This window comes from Aphis gossypii, unplaced genomic scaffold, assembly GCF_020184175.1.
Source record: "Aphis gossypii isolate Hap1 unplaced genomic scaffold, ASM2018417v2 Contig00281_ERROPOS243947, whole genome shotgun sequence".
In the NCBI taxonomy this organism is placed as follows: domain Eukaryota; kingdom Metazoa; phylum Arthropoda; class Insecta; order Hemiptera; family Aphididae; genus Aphis; species Aphis gossypii.
In genome coordinates, this window is record NW_026083053.1 from 94,054 (window position 1) to 112,690 (window position 18,637).

The window sequence follows — 18,637 nt, forward strand, 5'->3', positions numbered from 1 at the left end:
CTAACGATGAAGAAAAACAAGAATCAGAGATTTCATTCAGAGCTAATGGATTTCCTATGGCTATAGGGGCTATCGATGGTTGCCATATCAAGATAGATAAACCTGATAATGATCCAGATTCATACATAAATAGAAAGGGATATTATTCAATACAGATGCAGGTTGTCTGTGACCACAACCGCAAAATCATTGATTTTTTTGCCGGTTATCCTGGATCCGTACACGATAGCAGGGTATTCAGAAATTCACCAGTCTGCAATACTTTGGAAGAAAAATGTGGTCCATATTTCTTGCTCGGTGACAGTGGGTATCCATTACATATGCATTGCTTCATACATATCTCCTTTTTTTATTAGTAATACCTATATATTTTTTTTATAAATCATTTTTTCTATATGATAAACATATCATTTTTTTAAATTCTTAATTTTTCTTCGGGTAATTTTACTGAAAAAATATACATATTTATGTTAACAATTTATCTTCACACACATTTTTTCTATGTTTAGCATTACAATGATAAATTTTTTATTTTATTTCAGTTCCTTCGACCAGAAATCGCAATGATCTTAAGCGTACACATGTGGAAAATTCGAATGAAGCAGTAAATGCTAAAAAAACACGTATGAACAGCGTCAATACCCCTGGTTTCATTAAGACAGGCACGTCGTTCGCAGATAAAATCGAGTGGTATTATATGAAAAATATAGATAATTTGATCAACTACAATATATTTCTGGAATCATCAAAAGAAGACCTATTACATCTACTCAAATCAATCTCTACAAAACATCCAATTAAATATAATTTAAAACTAGAAGCAACATATAATCGCCCAAACGTAGACAATTCAGCAAAGAATAGAGCATTTAAGACCTCAGCCAAGGAAATGTTTATGGATACAGATATCGAAGCTAAAATTAATCAAGATTTCGCTAATCTTATGTCTGAGGAAGACGTTTATACTTCTAAAGGAAGTGGGTTTAGTTTAGAATCTATAGACGGTTTATTATTAGGCATATATAATTATACACCTATGGGTGGATCGTCATATATTCCATTACCAATTGACATCAAAAAACAAAAAAGCAATTATCAATCCGAAAAAATCAGACCAACAGTGTTTTAAGTGGGCAATCATTGCAAAATACATTATAGGTAATAACAAAACTATTGTAACTGAAAATTATACATCGCATGAAGATAAATTTAATTTCGGTAGTTTAACATTCCCAACACCTTTGAGGGAAATAAAAAACATTTGAAAAAAATAACCCGAAAATATCAGTTAACGTTTATGGATTAAAAAAAGAAAAAAATAAGAAACATATTGTTTATCCACTTAAGGTTGTAGATGAAGAAAAAAAATATCATTTTGATCTCTTATTAATTACTGATGGTCATAAAAGCTTCTACACCGACATTTCAAACCTTTCGAGGCTTGTGAGATCACAAAGAAAGCGAGTATTTTGCAAACGTTGCTTCACCAGTTTTGACAATATACATACAAAATACAAGTTAAAAGGTCAGGCAGGGCTTGAACAACATAAGTTGATATATGGAACACACAAGCCAATTCTGCAGAAGATGCCTGAGCTCGGTACATTGTTAGAGTTCGATGGGTGGAGTAACACTGAAAGACATCCGTTCGTGATATATGCCGATTTCGAGGCACTTCTTGTTAAGTGCACAGAAAGAAAAGGTGCAAATACAATAGCTATTCAAAAACATGAACCGATGAGCTATGGAGTTTTCGTAAAGACTACAGAATACGCCCCTATTGATTTGCTTGAGAAATATGAGATACCAACATCACCTATTGTTTATCACGGAAGCGAGTCACATCAGGATGTAGCCAAGCGTTTCGTCAATGAAGTGACAGAGATCGCGAGAAGAGTTCAAGATTTACTTAAAACAAATAAACCCATCATAATGACAGAAGAAGAGCAAATAGCACATGTATCAAAAAGTACATGCAATCTATGTTCAAGTAATTTTTCTATCAAAAACCAAAAGGTAGCAGATCACTGTCATCTATCAGGAAAATTTAGGCAAACTTTATGCAATACTTGCAACCTGAAGCTCCAAAAACCTAACCTTGTACCGTGTTTTCTACACAATTTGTCTAATTACGATGCACATTTCATCGTAACAGAACTCGGAAATGACACTAAATCAATCTCAGTGATTCCGAACAGCGAAGAAAAATACATTTCATTTTCAAAACACGTTACTAACAACTTTTCAATTCGATTCATTGACTCTTGTCGATTCATGGCATCAAAATTATCAACACTCGCAGAAAATTTATTAACACCAGGGTTCGAGAAGTTCAGAGAAACTGCAAAAGCATTCGTACCCAAAGATATGGATCTCGTCACACGTAAGAGTGTATACCCTTACGATTTTACCGATAGTTGGGACAAGTTAGAAGAAACAATTTTGCCTGAGAAAGAAGATTTTTATAGCACATTAACAGAAGAACATATAGACGATGAGGAATACGAACATGCAGTCACAATATGGAACCATTTCAAATGCAAAACCTTAGGAGAATATAGCGATTTGTATCTAAAAATTGACGTGCTGCTGTTGGCCGACATGTTCGAAAATTTCAGAGATATGTGCATTTCTACGTACAATTTAGACCCTGTTTACTACTTTACAGCTCCAGGTTTTAGTTTTGACTGTATGTTGAAATATACCAAAGTCAAACTAGAATTACTCTCTGATTTTGACACCCACTTATTTTTCGAAAATTCAATCCGCGGCGGCCTCACACAAGCAAGTATGAGGTACGCTAAAGCTAATAATGAAAAAATCCAAGATTATGACCCAACAAAATCCAAATCGTGGATAGTTTACCAAGATTGTAACAATTTGTACGGATGGGCAATGCCACAGCACATGCCATACGGTGACTTTAAATGGGTAGAGCCTAAGTTAGACGGATTAGATTCTTTGTCGCCAAAGTCAGATATAGGCAGAGTGTATGAGGTAGACATGTCATACCCTAATGAACTCCATGACCTACATAACGATCTTCCATTTTTACCTGAGAACAAAATTCCTCCTGGTTCAAAAGTGAAAAAACTTATGGCGACACTTCATTCAAAAAAAAATTACGTAATCCATTATCGAAACCTACAGCAAGCCATAGCAAATGGATTAATTGTAGAAAAAGTACACAGAGTTTTAGAGTTCAAACAATCGGATTGGCTTGCAAAATACATTAAATTAAACACCGAAATGAGGAAGAACGCGAAGAATGCATTCGAAAAGGATTTCTTCAAACTCTTAAACAATGCCGTTTTTGGGAAAACCATGGAATCTTTACGGAAACGTTTTAAGATGGAACTAGTTTCATGTCCACAAAGATTACAAAAACTCATCAACAAGCAAACATTTAAAAATTGTACGACACACAATGAAAATCTTGCTGCTGTCTCATTGGAAAACAAAATTATCATGTTTAACAAGCCAATATATATAGGTAACAATTTTACTTACATAAAAAAAAATGTCATATTTTAGTATTTATCATTTTTAATTATTTTTATAGGTTTTTTTTTATTTAGGAAAATCCGAAAATATGATATTGATGTGTGTATTGTTTGGATATAATATGTAAGTATGTATATATTTAAACTATATTATAATATATTTGAATATGTGTTTGTTTGAGATACAATCCGATGTATAACGTATGCTTTAGCATGATGTTTATTCAAATGGGGTTATAATCTGAAAATTGTATAACATTTTTAGATATGTGTGATGTTGTAGGTATACCTTATATATTATATTATGAGTACGTTTTTACATGTACGTGTGTGTGTGTGTGTGTGTGTATGTGTGTGTGTGTGTGTGTAAATAAAAAGGGGGGGGATATAATTGAGGAAAAATTTTTGACGGACAAGTATTTTATTTAGTCGAAATCAGAATTTTATATATATTATTTTTCTTCAAAAGGTAGGGGTTTGAAGGAGAAGGTATAAAATATATGCCGGTTACGTGTAGGATCTGGTGATGGTGTTGGGTTTATGCGTGTTGCAGGTTGCCTATATTGAGTTATTACTCGTTGTTTGGGAGGAGCCTGTACTACGAATTGCCTATATAGAGGAGCCTATGCTTTTACATGTAAAATTTAAGGGGGAGGAGATCCAGAAGCCCCATATTCATCCTACTATTAGGTACAAATATGATCACGCTATATTAAACTTTGACTACAGTTATTGTTTTATATAATTGGTTAAACTATAATCACGCCATATTACAACGCTACCACAGTTATATTATAGATTAGGTGAAACTATGATCACACCATATGATACCCACAACCTTACAAATCTGTATATAAGTGATCAGTAGACATTGATTATAGTTAGTGTTAAATCTCAACATTGTCTATACATTTTATGTTTCGTCGTTTCATACCGTAATATATCTGTTTGCTACAAGTCGATAACAAACCAAGTAACACAATTTGATCAAGTACCTAAATGTTTTTTAAACAATCTGTTATATTAAAAATTAAACTTAAACTGACTATCATTTTTATTTAAGGTAAATTAAAATATATATATATATATAAAATAATATGTCGTACTATACTAATGTATCTGCAGGCGAAAGCTCTTCAAATGATGATGTAAGTACCTATACCTATTTGTTTATGTATGTGTGTGTATGATATTAATATATTATTATTAAATAATAGAATGAAAGTAGTATGCTATCAACACTATCATCTTCTTTAAAACCGGTAAAAATGCAGAATAAAAAAAGAAAAAATGATACTGAACCAAAAGTTAAAATGTCAAAGGCTGGAAAGGTTATAATTTGTATTGTATTATTTTTTTTAAATATTACACACACACACACACACACACCACATATTCATTTTTAATATAAATATATATGAATGTATAGCAGCGAACAGAATCAATAGAGACGTACAAGGATGCCTTAGCTAGTGTAATTTCGAAAGGAAAGGTTTGAAGATAACGTTTCAAACTCAATAACATTGACGGAAGGAAATTACACGTATACGATTCGGTGTACAGTAGCGCCAAAATGCGATGACTACTACGTCATCCAACATTATAAAACTAGTGCTATTAAGGACATTCCGTCACTTGAAATGTAAAAACCATAATAAAAAAAAACCAATGATTAAATGATGAACTATAGTTAAACAACAGCGATACAATCATTTATTGATCACCAGATTATTTTTTTAATTTGACCGTTACCTATTATTATTCAACACAAATAAATTATTAAATTCTAATTAAAATAATGAGATTGAGGATTTTATCGTTGATATTTAACTATAACATGATTAAATGATAAAACATATTATGAATATTATTAAATAATGATTTTTATAATAGATGGAAACATTCTGAAGCTAGCGTGAAGTTGTAGACTTGCAATACCTATCCTGCTGATAATGAAATATCAAATAAAATAAACGAACTTATTCATTCAATTTTGAATCGATGTTCATCAGATCCATGACGAAAGATTGTAAAAACAGCAAAAAATAAAATGCAAATATATTATAATGTGAAAACTATTTATTGATAATATAAATTATAACATTTAATAAAATTATTAAAATTGATAAAATTAATTAATCTTATTTTTTTACTATAATATTGAAATCAATTCTTAGAGTAATTATAACAATTATAATGGTATAAAGTTCAATACAAATTTTATTTTAAATCGTCATTAAATCATATATCATATCTGATAGTGAATTATTGTGGAATTGAAGTATTTCATATAAAAAACAAGAATCATCGTTCTGTATACATAGGGTGACCAGATGTGTCTTATAAAAAAAGAGGACATTTTTACAAATAAATGTTTGTTAATTAATACCTACACAGATACACAAATACAACTGGTAATATAAAATCGTTATGTATTTTAAAGGCATTAAAACTATTGATAGTATACAAAACATATTTGCATGATGTATTTAACACAAAAACATATTTGTGTGATGTATATTTCAACACAATTACATTTAGTTGGCTGATTGAAGCACAATATAAACAGCATATAATATTACAAACTATTAAGTTTAACATAGTAATATACTAACATAGGTATCTATTGAAATAAAAAAATAAATCAACCAAAACTATACATTTATATTATTTAACTTTTTTAAACCAAATTGACATTAGAAACTTTAAAACATCATTTAGAATTTAATCCATACTTGTCAGAACTAGATATTTCTTTTAAAATATAATTGTTTTTTTGATCTTTCAAGTATTTAAAAAAATCAGCACACTTAAAATGTTTAAAATTAAATTGAACCATCATAACACCCTTAACGTTTTCCAATAAAAACGATTACGTTCTTTGGTCCATTAACTAGTTATAAGTGAGAATACTCTCTCAGTACTAGCATTATGTCCTGGAATAGCAAAAAAAAAAACTGTGCAATTTTCAAAATTTCAGAAAATGTTGTAATGTTTTGATTCGAAGAAAAAAACAATAAAAACTTATTTGGAGATTTTTCAAAGAAATATGTATCATCATGAATGCTAATAATTTTTTTTAAATTTTGAATCTGGTCAAATAATTGTACATCATCAATAAAAACATTTAGGGACTTTAAGAAAGTTACACATTCTTCAACTTTATTGTAATCTATTGGAACAGATTTCTGAATGTCCATCCATTTAAATACCTGTAATAATTTGAATAATAATTGCTGGTTAAAAATAATCAAAAATAATTAAGAATAAAATAGGATAAATTAAATTACTTTGAATTGCATTAATGACATAGTCCATTTTTCTAAATAACTGGTTGTAGAGGAATATATACATAAGTAAAGACCGGATTCCCGTGCAATTGCATCTTTTTATGGCATGTTCTAAATTCAATAGAAACAAGCTACAAATCCAAATTAAGAGATGTAGATTAATTGAAAAAAAGTTTTATGTTGCACAAAATTGCACGTTTTTGGGTTTTTGCACAAAATTGCACGTTTCGGGTTTTTTTTATAAAAATGTACTTTTGTACAAATATTTTTGTATTATTTTTATCGGTGCTATATTATGTTGTTATACAAAGTATTGGACTTTTATATCAAACAATATATAATTATATATTTATATATATACAACGATATAATACGAAGTAATTAAGATAGTGACTAAGGTACTACGATAGTCGATAGATTATCGATTATACACAGGGGCGGATTGGTGAATTTTTTCGGCCCGGGAAATATGAATCAAACCGGCCCATTCATCGGAAATGTAACCTCCCCCCCATCATCTCACAAAAAAATCCAAATTTTACTTAAATTTCAAAATTTATTTAGTTTCACCCTTAAATCAATAAAATATATAATACCTATGGCTATACCAGTTGTGGGTTAGTCAGATAAGTTTAACCTATTCTAACTTGATCTTAAAGTTTGATCTTACTACACTTTTAAATATTTATAGAAAATATCCTATTTTGTAACAATAGACGTTAAATTTAAACTTTCATTTAATGTTCTATTTTTTACATTAATATTAAATACATTTTATTATTTCTCCAACTGTTCATAACATATTGCTTTGTCTTCACTTAATAATAACAATTGACAGTTTTCTCCACAATCATCAATTTTTACTTTTTTTTATTAGATAATTAATATAAAATAATTAATAATTACATTTTTAATATATAAATATAATATTATGATTGAAATCTTATTATTAAGTACATGCACCTTAATTTAATAACTAAGTTCTTTAAGAAGCAATTTACTCTTGTTTTTTAACATTTCAATTATTTGGTCAGAATCTATATTACTCAAAATATCTTTGTTTGAAGCCATTAGCATAAAAGCTTCTAATTTATCTTCATTCATAGTGTTTCTCAAGCGAGTTTTAATTATTTTTAAAATTGAAAATGATCGTTCACAAGCCATCTAGTTTAAAGCAAATTAAATATAAATAAATAAAATTTAAGCTAAAACAATAAAAATATTTAAAGCATTACCTGAGTTGAAGGAAGTGTGAGTAGATACTTATAACCCAGTGTTAATTGTTGATATGCATCACTATAAAGCTTATATTTCATCAATACATTAAAGCAGCAAACAGCACAATTTTTACACACTTTTTTTTCATTACAAGACTTTTTGAAAATGTTCAGATCATCATCTTGGTTTTCATCATCCTCAGAAATATCATTATCTATATATGACTCAGGTAATGATATTTTTAACTTATTCCAACTAGAGGCAAAATGTAATAACTCTGACTGTAAGCTATCCAATGTAATATCTTTATTAAATGTTTTGAGTTTTATGGCAAGAGCACTTAAAGAATTTGGTGGCAACCCATTTTTAAAATCATCAAAATGAATAGGTGACAAACATGCCAAGTCCCATATATATTTGATTATTTTTAATGAATCTTTTTTCCATACTTTCTACTACTTTATCCATCATATTATTATATATTTCTACGGTAAATTTTTTAAATGGATCATCTATCGGGTCATCTTCTGTTAACTCTTCAAAAGCTTTCTTTTTTTTCCTTAATCTTAATTTTGGTAATTCAGTTTCAATAGTTATGTCCAACTCTTCTTCATTTTCATCAATAAATGATTCTAGTTTATGATTAGCATTAATAATAAATTCATCAACCTGCTTTTTAACCCTTTAACATCTCTTTGTATATGCTGTAATTCTTTATGAACTATATTAACTAATTGTTGAGATTTATGCAAGTCCATTCCATTTGTCTGTAAGTATTTTGACAAAGGGGAAGTTATTTTGTAAATTCTTAGGTACATAAAGGCTGTAAGCAATGTGGAATATTTTAACATTGATTCCTTAAAATTCTTAGCTTTGGATCTTATTTCTATTGAAAAATGTTCAGAAGTTTCTATTTCATAAAGTGAAATTAATAATTCAATATACAAACAATCTGTGGATTTTATACTACCAAAAATTTTGCTTAATGCTTCTTCTTTTGCCCACCACCTAGTTTCTCCAATTAATTGGAGTTTTCTATGTTTTACATCAGACCGTGTAGCTTTTGACCAAACAGCCATACGTTGATACGATTCTTTGAAAGATGCAGCTAGCCCATTTAATAATGAAAAAACTGACGCAGTAGCAATAGACGTTTTAGTTATATCTGATAATACCAAATTTAAAACATGGCTGTAACACCATACATGAACATTACCAGGTGATTCATCTGATAACCATTTAGAAAATCCATTATAAATGCCCTGCATCGATGCAGCACCATCTGTTGCATTGGCAATGCAATATTTTATGTTTAAATTATTATTTGTTAGAACATTAAAAAGCAATTTGAAAATACCCTTTCCTGAACTATCTATACAGTTTACAACAGCTATGAGTTTTTCATGAATCCCATTAGAATTAACATATCTAATCACAATTGCACACTGATCTTTGACTGCTACATCTTGGGTGGTATCTAATTCAACAGAAAACATTTCAGCTTCTACAATTTGACTGGCAATGCATTTTTTAATAAGATCACTGATACATTCACTTATTTGATTAACTGTTGTTTTTGAAATTAAGGTTAATAAACCACCTCTAGTTTTATTTCCAGAATTATGTGATACTTGACTTTTTTTTAATAATATTATCTAAATATTCATTCAGAACAACATCATATTTTTTTAATAATAATAGTATATCTAGAAAATTGCCATGATCAATTGAGTCATTATGTAAAGTGTAAGCAGCTTCATTATGTTTTCCACGGTAACTAAGGCTCCGTTTACCAATTAATTTAATTACATCTATTATGCGTTCCAGTGCATTGAGTCTTTGTTTAATTAAAAATTTTCTTGAATTTAATTGATTTACAAATAATAGGTTATCTATGTTAGTCTTGTGAACGTGCAAAAAATATGCTTCTATACTTACATTGTGTTCTAATATATTTTCATGTTCTTGAATACGTTGGTAGGTATGAGACCATGTATTCATGCCTAGTACAAATGAATTATTTTTTGAACCAAAAGCTAAACATACTGTACAAAATAATGATTTTCCATCAAATGTAAGCCAAAATCTATTAGTTCCATCTGCTTTATAAAAAACCTTTTTACAGTTGAAAAATGTATGTGAAACAGGTTGCAAAGGATGATATTCAAAATAATTGTCGAGCATTAGAGGAAGTGGTTTCTTAAACATTGATTCTGAGACATTCAAATTCATAACCTTTACCTGAAATTAACACAATTTTTTTTTAATTTTTTATTAGAAAATTTAACAATCTATACATGTACAGATACAATAAGATGAAGAGATAATAATACACAACACAATGATTTGAATTTATAAATATAATACATTTAATAATATAATAAAAATAAAAACACTTACTTTACATAAATCATCAATTGCATCATCTTTATTTGTTGAAATTTGACTTAAATTTTCAGGTATTTCCTCAGACTTGTCTAAGACTTCATTCTAAATTAAAAGTAAATTAAAATTATAACTAAATTGAGTAAACCATCTGCTGATGGATTTGTTTAACCTTTTCCAAATAAAATTATAAATATTATAATAGAACTAAAAACACTTACTTCACATAAATTATCAATTGCAATATCTGTATTTGTTGAAATTTGACTTAAATTTTCAGGTATTTCCTCAGACTTGTCTAAGACTTCATTCTAAATTAAAAGTAAATAAAATTATTAATAAACTAAGTAAACTATCTATTGATGGATTTGTATAACCTTTTTAAGCTATGTTTTGCATTTAACTATTAAATATTTATATACAGGGTGATTTTTTTTATCAAACAACACTCATTAATTCCAAAAGTATTCATGTTTTTGAAAATATTTTTTTACATAGTTTCAAATTGTTAAAAAAACAACATTTTTATAAAAAAATTATATTTTTAAATATTTTTTATCCTTATAATTTTTTAAGTTTTTTACTTTTCTGAATGACAACATAGATTTTTAATTTCATATTCCAAAGCAGAATAATTTTTTGAGTATTTTGATACATAAAAATCGAATTTAGGGTGAGTAGTTTATGAGTTATACTTATTCAAAGTTTAGACAAGCGGAGTAGTGGACAAACATTTTGCGGGGTAACCCCGTACCACTCCACCCCGCGCAGCTCAACTTTAAATACGTATAACTCATAAATTACTCACCCTAAATTCGATTTTTATGTATCAAAATACTCAAAAACTTATTCTGCTTTGGAATATGAAATTAAAAATCTATGTTGTCATTCAAAAAAGTAAAAAACTTAAAAAATTATAAGGATTAAAAATATTTAAAAATATATTTTTTTTATAAAAATGTTTTTTTAACAATTTGAAACTATGTAAAAAAATATTTTTAAAAACATAAATACTTTTGGAAATAATGAGTGTTGTTTGATAAAAAAATCACCCTGTACATATATGTAGGTATATAAGTATTTATAGTCGGGAGAATGAAAAGTGGCCGCTGATGCCCACGCGCCTGGTGGTGAATTTTTGTAATGGTTTCGCAAAATTGTGAAACAAAGCGCGCGCATTTTGAATTATTAACCATAATGCATATTGTTACATTTAATTCCAATAAGCAATATAAATAATTATTTTGATAAAAACATAAGTAAGCATAATGTAATTTAACATAGAGTTTATTTAAACGTATAATACAAATATATTATACAAAATAATTAAAATTGAAGTATATACAAAATAATTAAAATTGAAATATATACAAAATAATTTATTATAATCTAAGCAACTAAATATCCGCATCAAATACGTCGTCATCATCATCATGTTCATCGCTCCAATCGCTATCATCGTCTCTTAATGTTATAATGATCGGCTCTAACATGACATCCCTCAAAATTTCATTTTCATTATCTTCATTTTGAATTTTTTCCGCGTGTGCAACACACTTTTCCCAATCTTCTTGTGTTACTGCATCCATAGCCGCGTGCGCCAACTTTTCTACGTCAGCCATCTTAAAAGTGTTATTGTTTTTAGTTACCTCCCCTTTAACCTTAGCCCAAATCAATTCAATCGGGTTATTGACAATGGTATGGAGGTAACCTTATCACTTCATGGCCCATTTCCAGTGCTATTTCATCTAATTCGTAGCGTTTGTACATTGGAATGATTTTTTTACACGCTCGCGCAATTCAGACAACCGCTCTAGTGGTGAAAATTCAATATTTTTATTTTTCAGCCACTCTTCTACAGCGGCTTTTCTTCTATTACTTTTTGGGAAAATTATCTTTAAGTTGTGAGTGGTAAGATGCATTGTCCATCACAATTATAGACGGCTCTTCAAGGTGGTTCAACATATTTATAAACCAATTTTTAAATACTTCGAATCATGACGGATGAATGATAGTCGCTCTCAAAACTGCTAACATTAGCTCGAAATATTAATTTGGAATCGCTAATAAAACCATATTTTGCAAATAATGAGGCGACCCCCTTTGCCTGTGGGTACTTTTAAACCCTCGGTCTGTTCTGCATTTTGCCATATACGTGTTCTACTATGATTTTGGTTTATCCACGTCTCGTCCAAATAAACTACGGGACGGGTATCGTTTTGTTCGCGAAGCGTACACATTTTTCGTAAAAATGTACAACGAAGTGCAACAATGTCGTTCCTTTCCATAAGAAATTTCCTTCCATCATTGCACTTTTTAAACGAAAATTTTAAATTTTTTAAAAGCGAACGCATCGACCAAACAGAGCCTTCCCAATTGCACTTCTTTTTCACTTCCGTTAAAATACTAAGAGCTGTTGGGTACTCACCTCTATCGTAAAACTCGTGCACTACTCTGCGTACTATATCTGCGTCGAAATCGTCTAATTCGGTCAATGGTTTTGCACGTTTATACGTTTCACGCGGAGACTTGAACGAAGCAACTTGTTGATCTGAATCCAAACTATCTTTTCCTTCTTTGCATATGCGCCTTACAGTACGTTCTGATAATCCACAAGCTTCAGCTGTTACCTTGAGGGACTGAGCAAACATAGATGGAATAATTTCATCTTGTTTGGAGAGATCTTTTATAAATTTGTACACCGAAAATATTATTTTTTTACTCTGACTACGAGTGTCACTACTACTGCCGGCCATTGTATATTAAAAAAAAAATGTAACAAAAAATAGTAGTAAATAATAATATATTGGTTAAATTCAGTTATTGAAGCCTGATGTAATAAAACACAACACAACACAACACGTGTAATATTCGTAAACGAATGACGTATATTGCTGTTGGGTCGTAGCCTGTAAGGACGCAGATGGTTTGTGTACAATAGCACAATACAAATTCCTCAAGTGCAATTGGTAACCAAATCAAGAACGAAGGCAAAAAGGAAAAATGTAAAGACCCCATTCAAAATTGTGCGCCGGTCAGATGTTGTAAACCAACCGCGCCTTGCGTGAAGCACTTTGAGAACCACTGTTTATCAAAAAAAAAAAAATGTTCCTAACACATTGCCAGCGGCCACTTTTCATTCTCCCGACTATAACGTGGAAACTTAAGTTGAAAATGTATAGAATGTAATGTAAATAAATAAATACATACCTTCAATTTAGAAAACATAACACGAATATCACCACATATTTTAGCATTATCCATTAAAAGTGTTCTCTTTTTATCTCGTAACTTTTCGGCACCACCCTTCTTTCGTTTTCCATTAGAATCACGCATAATTAAAATTGCACAAAGCAAAAAACTAAATTTGAAATTGAATTTTAACACTAAATATAAAATAAAATGCACTATTGTAGTCTGTAACTGACTTGGTAACTCATTAACGCGTTCACTGTCGACCGTATTATGCGTTAGCGCGCGCATAGCCGTTTCTTAAAGCCAGTCTTGAAAACATTGATAAAAACTGGGAAAAATATTCTATAAATAATTTTAAACATACCTAAATCCAATAATTTATTCCATTCAATTCTACACAATTATCAAAATACATACAAAAGATGATGCAACCACCAGATATTATTTATAGTGATGCATGGAAAAAATTTTCATTTTATATTTAAAGAATAAAATAAAGGAATTTGTTGTGTATCGTACAAACACTACGAACTCTTTTGGTCACTTATAGTAGTAATAGTATAGTATAGTATAGTATTATATTCTTACTATAGTACGAATGTACAAATAAGTATCAAAATAATACCTCCATATTTAATTTTTCTTATTATACAAAAATATAATTTATTTTTGTAATAATTATTTAGTAAGTTAAGTGGCCCTTATAAGAACCGACCCATCGGGAAGATTCCCGATTTCCCGATAGGCCAATCCACCCCTGATTATACATACAGTATACAGTATACACATACAGTTCTACAGTCTATCCGCAGCCGTCGTAGTCAACTCGTGTTATATACAATTTTATAGTTAAATTTTACTGGATATTATTTAATTTAAAATGCCGAAAATTAGTAGTAGTCATTGTTCTAAAATAAAGTGTTGGATCGAAAAATATCCAGAATTAAAAGCAGAAGGCAAAATTATATTTTGCACGTCTTGCAATAAGGCTATTGGTTGTGAACGTAAATCACAAGTTGATGCACACTGTAATTCAAGTACGTACCTACGATAACACTAATTGTCTGCTGTAATTAATAATTATTAACATTTTTTTTTATTGTTTTTGTTGTGATCAGCTGTGCATCAACAAATGACTGCTGCTAAAAAAAATAAGCGTAATCCGGTGCAAATGTTAATACCTGAAACCACATCAGCCATGGCTAGTCGAAATGAATTTTTAACAGACATGTGTTATGCCATGGTAGCCACAAATATTCCTTTCAATAAACTTCAGTCGACACCATTTAAGAATTTTTTACAAAAATATGTTAATCAGAATATTCCAGATGAAAGTACGTTACGAAAAAATTACTTAAAAATATGTTTTGAATCTACTCTTAAAAAAATACGGGAAAAATTAGCTAACAATTTCATTTACATTATGGTAGACGAAACGACTGATTCTAGAGGGCTGTATATTTGTAGTCTAATTGTTGGAATACTTCATCCAGAAATAATACCTACTTCATTCCTAATTTCTTGCAAAGAATTGAAAAAAAAATTATGAAACGGTTTCTCGATTTGTGAATGATAGTTTAATGGAATTTTTTGGAGACACGTTATTTCAAGACAAAATTCTGCTGTTTATTAGCGATGCGGCGCCATATATGATAAAAACTGGAGGAGCATTAAAAATATTTTATTCTAATATGATTCATATAACTTGTGTTGCCCATGGCTTAAACCGTGTAGCCGAAAAAGTTAGAGACATTTTCCCGGGTATAAATAAACTAGTAAATAATGGAAAAAAAATGTTTTTAAAAGCACCTCATCGTATTACTGCTTATAAAAATTTTATGGACTGTCGCCTTCCTCCAGAACCTGTAATAACAAGGTGGGGAACATGGTTGGAAGCTGCTTTGTTTTACTCTGAAAATTTCAGTAAATTAAAGAATTGGTATTTAATATAGAAGATGACGCCCAATCTGTCAAAAAGTAAAATCCATTTTGAGTACTACATCAATTATATCTGATTTAACATTTATTCGATCACATTTGTCCGAGTTGCCAAATTCAATTACAAAACTGGAAAAACAAAATTCAACTTTAAATTATCAAATAAATGTAGTTGAAACAGTAAGAGATGGACTTAAGACAATTGAAAATGAAAAGGGACAAATACTATATGAAATATTCAAATCAGTATTTGATAAAAATCCCGGATACAATATTTTAAAACTGTACAACAATTCAATAAATGGAAATGATGTAGATTTAAAAGAAGATCCTGCTATTATAAGCTGCTACAAACAATGCCCGATAACAAGTGTCGACGTAGAACGTGTATTTTCGCAGTTAAAACATATATTGAGTGACAGAAGACATAATTTTAAAGAAAAAAACTTGGAAATGTACATGATTATAAATTTTAATCAAATATTGTAAAGTGAGTTATATACATATTGTCAGTTTATTATTATTTTAATCAATTATTGTAAAGTCAGTTATTAGTTATTCTTATTACTTATTAAAATTAAAATTTGAAGTACCTATAATAAAATTTTGTTTTTGCACGTTTTTGCACATTCTAACATTTTAATTGCACATTTCTTAGATTTTAGCTGCACAAAAATCCGGTCTTTATACATAAGCAACGTTTAATAAAGTTATCACAGTTAATTGCTTTCCCATTTTCTTTTAAATGTTTTATATGTTCTTTAACAGCCAAGGGTATAAATTTTTCTGTTATTCTACCTTTTAGATTAGTCAAAATATTTTCAATTATATTTATTATTTCACAGATTGAATTGTTCTCATTTTCTATTTTTTCCAATCTGTTATGAAAAGTACTCATCAAAGAATGTACAAAAAGTAAAAATGGTTCACTAAAGTCATTTTCAAAAAAGTTTAATAGTGCTTTAGGTGTTTGGTCTTGTGATACAAAATATGATTTTAATGCAGGGAATATTTGCAAAATTCTGTTATTTGCAGGAAATAAACTTAACCATCTTGTCTCGCTATGATACAATAATTCTCTGTATGTAATATCTGTAAATTCACAAAAGTCTTTCAGTGATTCTGTTCTAACTGTGTAAATAGAAAAATAGTTGTAAATTTTAAGAATTATTGATTCAATATCAAACATATCAAATTGATCCACACCATGATTTATAGCATTGTGTAAAATATGAGCAGGACAACCAACACCAAGCAAATTTTTATTGACACTAGATTTAAGTTTTGTAAATATGTTTTGACCAGATATACGATTAATGCCTCCAAAATTGGTGTTAGTGTTATCTCCAACAAATGCAATACATTTACTTTGTATGTTATTTTTATTCAGTGATTCCAACAACAATTCATTGACAGTATCTGAAGTTTCATTTTTTGTTTTTTGAGATCAATAAGTTTAACATTAATTCCACCATTCAAATAATCATAGTATTGAATAAGTATTGGAAACATTTGTGTTACCATGATACTTGCATCTGTAGCAATACTAATAAAAGGTATGGATTTTAAACATTCAATTACAACTTTCAAAGAATGTGGCGCCAGTACATTATTTACAATTGCTTCCGTTTTAGTTCGTGCACAACTAATTTTTTTAGCAGTATTAGAGTCATCAAACATACTACGTAAGATTACAGGCGTACAATCCATAAATCGATAACTATGATGATGTACAACAGTATGAAATGCAAGTGTACCCTCCACTGCACTAACTTTCAAAATTTCAGGTGTATTTTTATTAATAACAAAATTATCTAAATTGACAGATGATGAAACCGCAGAACTAGCTATTCTTGACTTATGTATAGTTGTGTCTAAATGAGCTTTTAAATCATAAGACCCTGACAAAAATGTAATATTAATATTAAGCATATTAATGAATTTCATCATCATCATTTCATCATTTCCAGCTTTAAAGACCATTAAGGCCCATTGCTGCAAAACAAATCTCCTTCCATCTGTCTCTGTTCATAGCCACTTCAATAATATTTTCTATCCCAAGTTGATTTAGTTCTTTTTTATTTTTGTCCATCCATCACTGTTTTGGTCTTCCAATCGGCCTTCTTCCCTGAGGAATCCATCTTAGTACAGCATTTGCTATTGACTTAGCCCTTAGTACATGTCCAAGCCACTTCAGTCTTTTGTGGCGTATTTCCGCTATTATGTCTGGTTTTCCGAATAACTCCTGTAATTCTCTGTTAGATCTTATTTCGTATGTTTGGTCTTCATTTCTTTTTGGTCCGTAAATCTTCCTAAGGAATTTCCTCTCCATGATAGCTAGTCTATTCTCATCCCCTTGGGTCGTAGGCCATGTCTCACATGCATACATTATCACTGGTCTAGCTAGTACCATATAGAGTCGTTCTTTTGATTTTTTGGACAGTAGCTTCGACCCCAATAACCCCGAGATGGCGTAAAAACATTTGTTTCCTGATGTCATGCGTTTTTTTATTTCTTCGTGGTTGTCATTTGTGCTACTTAGGTTAGTGCCTAAATATTTAAAATCATCTACCTCCTCAAACATATATTCTCCGACCTGTATTCCAGTTGCATTTCGTCTCTGATCTTTGTTCCTACCTATTCGCATGTATTTTGTTTTAGTCTCGTTAATGTTAAGTCCCCGTTTGTTTGCACTTCGTATCAGTAATTCCGTTGCTTTTTTGATGTCCTGCTCGCTTTCGCCTAATATTACCACGTCGTCTGCATATGCTAGTAATGGAAGGTTTTGGCCGCAGTTAATTCCTAGGTATTCTTCTTGTACTTCCCTTATTGCCATCTCTAGTACTATGTTAAATAGTATTGGTGACAGTGCGTCACCTTGTTTTAATCCTGTTGTTGTTTGGAATTCTTCTGATTTCTCGTGACCAAATTTGACTGCGCATCTTTCTATGCTCACTCTTATCATCGATATTAGTTTGGAGGGGACTCCTAATAGCTTTAAGCTTCTCCATATTTCTGTTCTTTGTACTGAATCGTATGCCTGTTTAAAGTCTATAAAGATTAAATGTAGCGGTCTGTTGAACTCGTAGTACTTTTCTATTATTTGTT

At 29.9% G+C, this 18,637-nt stretch overlaps 1 protein-coding gene across 1 annotated transcript; it reads left to right on the forward strand.

Annotated features, from left to right (window-relative positions):
* The first annotated feature begins 1,587 nt into the window (after positions 1-1,587).
* LOC126553627 (uncharacterized) lies at positions 1,588-3,631 on the forward strand. Its single transcript, XM_050208770.1, has 2 exons — positions 1,588-3,493; positions 3,579-3,631. Exons 1-2 carry the CDS (start codon positions 1,588-1,590, stop codon positions 3,629-3,631), a joined length of 1,959 nt encoding a protein of 652 aa, XP_050064727.1.
* The last annotated feature ends 15,006 nt before the right edge of the window (positions 3,632-18,637 follow it).

Excerpts from the sequence above, each read along its gene's own strand:
- LOC126553627 (XM_050208770.1), top strand. The coding sequence starts at position 1,588 with ATGCCTGAGCTCGGTACATTGTTAGAGTTCGATGGGTGGAGTAACACT. Across the intron at positions 3,494-3,578 it reads TAACAAGCCAATATATATAG|GAAAATCCGAAAATATGATA; the intron begins GTAACAATTTTA and ends TTTTTTATTTAG.